Source organism: Physeter macrocephalus, chromosome 2 (assembly GCF_002837175.3).
Source record: "Physeter macrocephalus isolate SW-GA chromosome 2, ASM283717v5, whole genome shotgun sequence".
Lineage (NCBI taxonomy): Eukaryota > Metazoa > Chordata > Mammalia > Artiodactyla > Physeteridae > Physeter > Physeter macrocephalus.
In genome coordinates, this window is record NC_041215.1 from 83,760,894 (window position 1) to 83,771,256 (window position 10,363).

A 10,363-nucleotide genomic window follows, 5' to 3' on the forward strand; every position below is an offset into this window, starting at 1 on the left:
AGTTATGAGATCACTGGAACAAATTATTTTCAAGAGCAGAAGAGCTATGCCTCTTTAGGCCTAAGGTTTGTGACAAATACCTGTAACAGGTGGGACTTCTGGCTTTTTAGGAGGTGCCACTGGTGCTTTCTTTTCAGGGGCAAATTCCTTGGGAGCCTCAGGCACTTAAGAGATATTAGTAAATTTACATTTATGAGTTATGCAACCACTAGAACAAAATATTTTCAAGAGCAGATGAGTTATATCTTCTTAAACCTAAGATCGAGGACAAATACCTGTAACTGGTGGAACTTCTCGCTTTTTAGGAGGTGCCACAGGCACTTTCTTTTCAGGGAAAACCTCTTTGGGAGCCTCAGGCACTTTGAAGATATTAGTAAATTTACATTTGAGTCATGAGGATCAACACAGACAAGAATCACATTTACACAGCAAAAGCACTTTCAAGGCTAGCAAGGTGGTTCTTTCCATAGCCCTCTCTATTCCCTCCTGAGGGGCTGTTAGGATGTACCTTTGACAGATAAAACTTCAGGCTTTTGGGGAGGATGCACTTTCTTTTCCCAGACAACTTCTTCGGGCACCTCAGGCACTTTAAAGACATTAATATTTTTACGTTTAGGAGTTACAAGAATCAATACAAACAGGAAATACATTTATACAGGAAAAGACATTTTCCAAAACTTCTAAGCTTCCAGCAACATATACCTTCATCAGGAAGGGCTTCAGTCTTTTCATGACGAACCACATATGTTTTCTTTTCAGGGAAAATTTCTTGGGGAGCTTCAGGCACTTTAAGAAATCAGTATTTTAACATTTAGTGTTGCAAAGATCAGTAGGAACAGCAAAATATTTTCAAGACTACAGGAGCTATTTCTTCTTGAACTTGACGGCATGGGGACTTGTACCTTTAACTGATGGAGGTTCTCTTTTTTTGGAAGGAACTCTTTTTGCAGGAACACCTTCTTGAGCAGCTTCAGGCACTTTAAAGACATTAGTATTTCACATTTAGGAGTTAAAATGATTAATGAAAACAATAACCACAATATGTTAGCAAATGTAGTTTTTTAGAAGTTTCTTCTCTGCCTATTCTCCCCTTGCCCCACCAACCAACTAAGTTGAATGGGATTAGCAGCATCCTTGAGAAGATGGGCTCACCCTTCTCTAGCAACTAGTGGAGGTCCTATGACCCTGTAGACCCTCCTTATGAAGTATTTGTTGAATGAACACTTTTAATAGGAGGGTTTTCTGTTTTGATAGGAACAGTCACACATATTTTCTTTTGAGAGGGAACTTCTAGTGGAGCTTCTGGTGCTTTAAAGGTATTAGTATGTTTACATTTAGGAGTTAGGAAGAACATTAGAAAAATATAGTTTTAAGAACCGAAGACAGACAATTTCTTCAGTATCTGTTCAGAGGTGACAGGTACCTTTCACAGGTGGAGGTTCTGCCTCTTTAGGAACATCCTTGGATACTTTCATTTCAGAAGCAACTTCTTGCACAGCTTCAGCTACTTTGAAGATATTAGTATTATATTATACTTAGAGGTTAAGGGAGCAGTGGAGACACTAATGACATTAACTGAACCAAAGTGACTTTTATGTCTACAAGGGTGCTTCCTTCAAGAACTGGATGAGGTACAAAGTCTTGAAGAAAGGAATCAAATCTTGTCTTTGTTTATTATTCCCCAGCTCCCTAGCACCATGCACATAGTGGGCATTTGTTAAATAAATGAAGGAAGGAATGATAGAATGAATGATACCTTTAGTGGAAGGTGTTTCAATTTCAGAGGGAGCAGCTATGAGTATTTCCTTTACCGGGACAACTTCTTGAGGTGATTCAGGCACTTTAAAGATATGAATTCATTGTACTTCAGAGTGATGAAGAGCAATGAAGAGCTTTAGTCAAAACCCCACCTACAGGAATGTCCCAGACTGGGTGACTCCCTGCTCCCCAAATCTGATTCTTTGGTAACAGTATGAATACTTGATTATTGGGAGCTGTTTTCTGGGTCACCTCAGGCACTATCAATATTAGTAATTTTATTTCTTTGAATGGTAGATACATAGGAACTGAGATAAAAATTTACCTTTAAGTGAAAAAAACTGATTTTTAAATAATTAAAATGTACCTTTTGCTATTAGTTTGAAGAGGATAAAACAGCTCCTTACCTAGATTGGCTTTATTTTGTACCTTCACCTTAGGCACTTTATTTTATTTTTGGCTGCATCAGGCGGCTTGCAGGATCTGAGTTCCCTGACCAGGGGATTGAACCCATGTTCCTTGCAGTGGAAGCATGGAGTCTTAACCACTGGACCCCCAGGGAAGTCCCTTAGGTACTTTAAAAAGGTGATTGTTTTTCAACTAAAGGAGGAAGGAGAACAACTAAAATATTTCAGACAGAGAAAATATTGTCAAAATGTTCAGATATTCTTTAAATTACAGAATATCATGGGCATTGTGAAGAATTTGGGGGGATGTTTTAAAATGTTCTCATCTGTTGATTTATCTGAAAATATTCAAAATGAGAAAACATAGGGCTCTTTAAAAATAAAAGACAATGAGACGAGCAAATAAATATTCAGGGCAGAATTCCAACTTTATACTGGTTTTGGTTTTAACTGCCCTGGTTTTAGAAGGCTCTCGGGTAGAGATGATATTACAGATAGAACAGTTCCACAGTGAATTTAATATTTTATTTTCTTTAAGTCATGGTTTTCTAAAAATATTTCTATGATATTTAAGTCTTAGGGGAATTCAGTTATTTCAAATTTATGCACTTGTTTTTGGTAGTAAGTTTATTTTAATAGAAGAGCAGTTCAACAGGTAGTTGTATTATATCCTGGCATTTCAACCCCATGGAGCATTTGAATTACTAACCTATAGTCTACAGCCAGGCACCTCTGTCATTTTACGGCACTGATTTCTGCTTTAGAGCGGTGTGGGGTGAGCCTATTCAGTCTAATTTCAGGGATATAAATGATATAGGTGATCTCTCATATAGATTTTTTTTTTTCTAGCTAGTCTGAATTTTATTTTTTAAGGAAACAGCAATAGCTATTTCCATCTGGGTCACATCTGCACATTATATGTATATATATTTTCCCTGGAGGGCTCATAGATAAAATTTATAGCCCAAGCATCTCCATGTGTATAAAGTTATGGACTTTTCCCCCTTATGACTCATGGGGACATGTATATACCCAGTCAAGCTGCTACTTTGGGGGACCCACTTCTCTGAAGTGATCTCCCTGGTAGCATCTGGAGCTTTAGAGGTATTAGTATTTTTACACGTGGTGAGTACAACTACAATCATGAGATAAGAAAGTCAACCTTCTTCTGGCTTGTACCTTTTGGTGTTGGTATTTTTCTTCTTTTGCTAACAGGAGGTTGTCTCTCTGGAACATCTTCCTTGGAGACTTCCAACTCTTTAAAGATATTAGTATTTTTTAATTGAGAAAGGCAAAGACATGAAGACATGACTTGCAAAGAAAGTTAGGGATATTAGCAGATATTATAACCTTAAATTAGAAATTTTATTTTTGTTCTAATGTTTATTCATTATATGAGTGGGATTTGACTTCTTAGGAGCAAGTCATAGATAGTTCCTTGTCTTGGATACATTAGGGACACTAAAGATATTAGTATTTTAGCATTAGAGGTCATGAAAATCTACACAAAGCAGTGAACATATTTTGCAGACTGATGAAGAAAGGTTTTCTTATTTAGATTTTCGTAACTAAGAATTATACCTTCAGTTGGAAGATGCTCTGGAATATTGGGAACAGCCTCAGGTAACTCCACCTCTGGAAATACTTCTCTGGTTGTATCAGGCTCTTTAAAGATATTAGTAGGTTTACACTTAGAAGTTATAAAAACAGTAGATTATATAACATGCAATTTTTGAGTCTTGAAGCCAAAGATATTCATCCAAGTTTGATGTTGTTGGAATGTACCTTTAGTTGCTGGTGTTTCTCTCTTTTTAGGAAGAGGCACATATATCTTGTCCTCTGGAACAACTTTCTTGGGTGGTTCAGGCACTTAAAAGATATGAGTATAGTTATATTTATAAATGGTGAAGGAAAGTATTGAGCTTTTAAAATGAGCCAAAAATAAATTTTCTTCACTGGGTCATTGGTATTATATACCTTTTGCTACTTTGGTTTTTGTCTTTTGAGGATTAGTCACAAGTACTTGTTCTTCTGGAGATGATTCTTCAGATACTTCATAAACTTTAAAGATATTAGTATTTATACAATTAGAGGCATTTCAAGGTGGATGAAGAATAGTGTTAAGAAAAACATAATACATAATACACATCTAAAACTCGAATGACTAGTACTATGTAAATCCAAGTTAGTGACAATGACACACTGGCTAGGAAAAAGCCTCATTCCCAGTTTTATGATATAGGACTTTTCAGCATTTCTTTATGATCATGATGGTAAAATTGAGGAATCCACTGGTCAGGGACTAGTATATAATTCTTTTACTTTGTCTGCAGAAAGATACTGGTAAAATTTCCCTATTGTTGTTAATTTTTATGGATTTTTTTCTTAAGGAACAGGGTCGATGTTGAGTTGCACATCAAGAATTCTCCAATATTTGACCTACTGGAAATTCATCTAAGTCCTTTCCTGTTCCAGGAAACTAGTTATCTCTATTTTCAAACCAAATCTAGTCTATGGCTTTATATTCAATATGAATGTGAAAACCATTCAGAGATTGGAAGAAGAAAAATAAGAATGAGTAAATGTTTGGAAAATAAGGCAACTGAAAAATAAAGATTTCTCCAGATTTCAGAAAGGAAGACTGGCTGATAATAATAACCAAACTCAAGTATAGAAAGGGTATTCAAAGGAGGGAGTCATCATATATTTTTATCCAAACCTATTATTATAGGGTGACAAAAATTGGATTTAAATTTTACATTCAAATAAATGGAAGGATATCTTGACTGCTGGCATTTTCACTATTCAGATTATTAAACAGTATTCTATTCAGAATACTTTTTTACTCATATTATTTTACTCTTCAAATTAATTAATTATAATTTTGCATGAAGGCAAAACCACAAATGGCTTGAGAATTCTTTTGAGGTTCTAATGGCCTTGTAAATCTATGGGTATTTGAATAGCACTGCCAAAATGTTTACAACGATTGTTGCAAAGAGTAAAAAATACTAATGCTGAAGTATTTTGATTCTACATATCCAAGTAAAATATTATTATCAAGTTAAAGAAAGTTGCCTTATGGTCTGAGAAAATGAATTGCTGAAAAGCAGAAGACATTTGTACACAGAACAGGTTAACAAGACAATGACAAATTCAACAAGACAGATGACTTTTCTAAAATTGGGCAATGGTATACGTACAGAACTCTTTATTTTTTAAATTGGTGAGGAAATATACCTTGTCTGAGGCTAATAGTCATTCAAATTATCTAATTTTAGCCAAATATTTTTGGCATGTTAGGATTTTACAAGATATTAGTATATTTACTTTTAAAAGCTATGAAGACAAACACAGATGAACCAAAGAGAACCACCAGTTTTTCTACACTCACTGTACATCGTTGCATCTTCAGAAAGAACTATGGGTGATATTTCTTCTTGAATACTTTTCTTAGGCACCTCAGGAACTTCAAAGATATTAGTATATTAATTGTAATAAATACCAAATATAAGATATTAAGAATATAAAGAAACAAAATACAAATATTTACATCACTCACATTCACTTTAAACCATGAATAACTAAACATAGCGTTATTTCATGTTGTGATTAGTATCAGTGTATACCTTTAGCTGGTGGAACTTCAGGCTTTTTAGGAACAGCTTCACGAACTTTTTCTTCTGGAACAATTTTCTTGGGTACTTCAGGTGCTTTAAAGATATTTGTTTTATTTTAAAAAATTGCAGCATTGGGTGTAAAATATCAAGACAAAAAGGGGCATCTAACAAGGAGAATATCAAAAAATCCCCATATTATAAGTCATCTAAACACACAATCAATGCATCTCTCTAGACGGCCTTGTTGATGAGTTGTTGATTTGTCATATTAGAAGGACTTTGCCCTTTGGATACAACATCATTTTCTATTGTCACTTGGAACATGTTTATTTGTTTCCAGAGCTACCTGAAAATAGCTTCCAAAATGAATTATTTTTGAAAAAGAAGTTGAGGGGTCAATATATAAATATTGCTTAAGAAGAGGATCAATACAAATAAAACCAACTTTTAGGCTTAGGACTGTGTTCCCAGAGGGTAGTCACAAAAGGGAGGATTATGTTATGGGACATAAATTGAAGTTTACATAATTCAGCCATTTTGTGGCATTGAGGGGAGAACAATCTCTCTCTCTTTCTTCTCATAATAAATGAATAAAAGGGAGTTTTGTATTAGTGGCGAATCAGCAAAGGCAGATACCTTTAGCTGGTGGAACTTCGGGCTCTTCAGGAACATGTACTTTTTCTTCTACCACAATTTTCTTGGGTACTTCAGGCACTTTGGAGAGAGTAGTAATAGTTTCTTTTACTTTTAAACATTCATAAAGATTTTTTAACAAGTAGAGCATGAGAGAAATATAAAGACACAAAAGAACACAGCCACAGTATAAAATACAGACATCACTTTATCAAATACATTACAGTAATTAAAATGAGTTGAATTTTGATAACAAATACAACAACAAAAATCCAGGGGAATTTCCCATGTAAGAATCATAAGAACTTCACGAGAAAAATGAATAAGACACCTTCAGCTGGTGCTCTTTCTGCTTGTTTTGGTGGAATAATTGATATTTTCTCTTCAGTGATAACATTCTTAAATGCTTCAGAGACTTAAAGATGTAAGTACATATTATTTATAAGCTACTGTTTTTCATTTTTATTGTGAAATTCAAGAGGTTTAAAAACTGAACAGGGCTTCCCTGGTGGCGCAGTGATTAAGAATCTGCCTGCTGATGCAGGGGACACAGGTTTGAGCCCCGGTCCGGGAAGATCCCACATGCCGCGGAGCAACCAGGCCCGTGTGCCACAGCTACTGAGCCTGCGCTCTAGAGCCTGCGAGCCACAACTACTGAGCCCACGTGCCACAACTACTGAAGCCCACGCGCCTAGACCCTGTGCTCCACAACAAGAGAAGCCACTGCAATGAGAAGCCTGCGCACAGCAACAAAGAGCAGCCCCCGCTCACCGCAACTAGAGAAAGCCTGTGCAGCAGCGAAGACCCAACACAACCAAAAAAAACAAAAAAACCCCACAAAAACTGAACAAAGCAGGGACACTAAACACACAGTCACAATGTATTTATATTTACTAGGACATTAAAATTAATAATTAACAGGAAAACAGGGATTTATCAATAAGCAGGTGAGTGAATATATAATCAAAGAGTACCAAAGAAGGAAAACTGGGTTCACTGTTTGGTTAGTAGTGATATTGCTTTGGGTATTTTAAGTACAACAGTGACTTTCTTTTTTGATAGAACTTTCTTTAGCCCCTCACCCACTTTCAAGATATTAGTTTGTTTTAGACATTCCAGAAACACAAAACACAGAAGAAAAACCTCAAGTAGAATTCAAACTTGTAAAGCAGCCAAGGTGCTACTGTATGTAAAATTAGGTAAGTAATTTTTCACCAATAAAATACCTTTAGCTGGTGGCTCTTTTCGAGGAACAACTTTAGTAGGTGGTTTTTTTGGAGGGATGATTTCCTCAGATATCTCAGGCCCTTTAAAGATATTAGTGTTTTGGTTTAGAATGAACTCCTGAAGTATCATGGCCCACGATGACTAAAATTAGTACAATGAGGGCTCATAAAATGCTTTCTCTATTCATATTTTAAAAATTTATACCACACCTACTTCCAAAAAGGACTTGATTTTGCTAAATTTCATCTGTATTGTAAATTTACTGTGTATACTAAGCACACACACGTTCCTTCATATTACACACATATTATTAATTTGTTCAAGAGCTGGAGTAGCCTTGCAGAGAATGTATTTGTAGATTTATCCTCAGAATATACTAGAATGCAGGTGCTACTAACACACTTCATTTCCTTCCTTAATGTTATTTCTCCTGAAAATATCATAAAATGGTGGAAGATTTGGATAAGTAATTATCAGTTTGTGAACAGTTGACTGAAATGCTAACAAAGCGATGGTTCTTTTGCCTGGACATGTAAATTCCTTAGTGAACTGAGGAGTTTCTTTCTCACTCAACTGATGACACTGGCCAGATATTTTGGTACCTGTAACAATCACGTAACACTCTTACTTGGATTTAAAAAGGAATCCACAAATTCATACCGTGAATTATGTTATCTCCTTAGGTAAGTAGATATCAAACATTATTATCTTGTTGGCTAAAATTATACTCAGTGGTTAATCTCTACTCCATATCAATCATTGTTATCAAGTAGTTTAAACTCATGCTTAAAGTATTTCATGATTTTATCATGGAAAGTAAGTGGGTTTCTAATGTCCAAACTGAATATGAAATGTACTTTAAAAAAGAAGTTAGAGCAACATATAACAATTTGTAATATCTGCACAATTCCCTATACCTTTAGGTGGAGCTTTGGGTTTTTCATATACTTCTACTTCTTCAGCCTCTAAGACTTCTATTACTCTATGGACTTTTTCAACTTCGTGTACTTCTTCTTCAGCTCTATACTCTTCTACTTTGAGGACTTCTTCAACCTCATGGAACTCTTCTTCAAAGTATTCTTCAACCTCATGGAACTCTTCTTCATGAGCTTCTTCCACTTGTGCTTCCACTATTTCTAATTCTGCTCTTTCTTTTACTACTTCCTCTTTGTGGACAGCAACTGATATTTTTTCTTCAAGAACAGCTCTCCCTGAAAGAGCATCTATTTTAAGAGATCTATTTTTTTTAAACACAGCAGAAATGAAGATGTAAATTCAAAATATAAAAACAGCTGAGAAAGGCTTTCATGCAACAACACGTGAAAAATCAAAGATCTTCCCAAAAGTACCTTTAGCTGGGGGAACAGCTTCTCTTTTAGGCACAGGGACTTTCTTTTCTGGGACTTTCTTTTCTGGGACTTTCTTTTCAGGGACTTTCTTTTCTGGGACTTTCTTTTGAACTTCAGGCACTTTAAAGATATAGTTTTAATATTTGAGACTGTCAAGAGCAAGATTCCATAGGCAAAAGACATCAAAAACGATCAAGACACGTAGACATAAAACATAAAAATCTTAATGAAAAAGATTATAAGAAAGTTCAGGTTAAAAAGAGAAGATGTACCTTTGGCAGGAGGGGCCTCTTTTTTCTGAACAGGAACAGGTACTTTTTCTTCAGGAACCTTCTTTGGCACTTTAAAGATATGAGGCGTTTCAGTTAGCTGACAATACTCAATGATAAACATGAAATAAAAACATCAGAAACAACATCAACATTACAATAATCGAAGTCTAAGAAGTCACTCTATTGTAAAATTGAACACCAATTTTAGAGGCTATAAAGATATTTTTCCAAATCACTCATTTGTTCTAGCCACACCTTAGAAGAAGGTATGTCCACAAAGAAACTGTGCTATCCTTTTTTTTTTTAATAGCAGGGATTACCAATATTGGGCCTACTTCTACTATTTTGAATTTGATGAAGGCTTTTTTCAAGTGATTACCATTATAGAGTACTTAAGCCTTGATACAGGTGTCACGTTCTGCTGGGCACTATCTGCTGTGTTTGCTGAGGATGTCTATTGCAATAGGGACAGCATAACTTAATCAATTAGGAGTGCTACTGAAGCATTAACTTAATTAGGAACAATGAGAGATAGACATTTTGTAATAACCTTGAATGCTCTGGCCAGATATTACAAAAGGGACACAAGGCTCTTTAAAATAATTATTATCTAAGCATTAGAACAGATAACCCCCCTCCATAAAATAACACAGTAGACATAATTATTATAATAATTACATGATAAAATTCGACTTATGTAATGGAATAAAATCTAGGAATGGAATGTTGGGAGGAAGGATCCATTGTAATGTATATAAGTATAGAGAGATGTACTAGTAACATTAAAATTCTCAGCTATTTAAAATAAGAATATTCTGGAATAATTCACACACACAGACACATACATACACATATAATCGTTCATTAACATTCCAAAAAAGGCTAAAACAACTGAATGAATTTGACAGGTTCTTAATCAATTTCATAAGTTTCCCATTTAAATGACTCTAAGAAAGTAATGAATGAAGATACTTTTGTTTTTTAAAAAGAAAATGAATGGGAATTTAAAGATATTGTCTTTTTTTTTTTTTTTTTTTTGGGATGCGGGGCCCCCCCTGCTGTGGGCCCGCCCCTTGCGGAGCACAGGCTCCGGACGC

The 10,363-nt window shown here is 35.2% G+C and overlaps 1 protein-coding gene across 1 annotated transcript in view; it reads right to left on the reverse strand.

Moving 5' to 3' along the window:
* TTN (titin) overlaps positions 1-10,363 on the reverse strand; it is a 282,592-nt gene that overhangs the window by 132,146 nt on the left and 140,083 nt on the right. The window contains exons 148-158 of the mRNA XM_055088819.1: positions 9,267-9,335; positions 8,995-9,114; positions 8,563-8,856; positions 7,645-7,725; positions 6,422-6,499; positions 5,795-5,878; positions 903-977; positions 703-786; positions 509-586; positions 276-359; positions 81-164 (exon numbers count right to left, since the gene is read on the reverse strand). Coding sequence (XP_054944794.1) covers positions 81-164; positions 276-359; positions 509-586; positions 703-786; positions 903-977; positions 5,795-5,878; positions 6,422-6,499; positions 7,645-7,725; positions 8,563-8,856; positions 8,995-9,114; positions 9,267-9,335 — 1,131 coding nt within the window. The remainder of the gene's footprint in view (positions 1-80; positions 165-275; positions 360-508; positions 587-702; positions 787-902; positions 978-5,794; positions 5,879-6,421; positions 6,500-7,644; positions 7,726-8,562; positions 8,857-8,994; positions 9,115-9,266; positions 9,336-10,363) is intronic.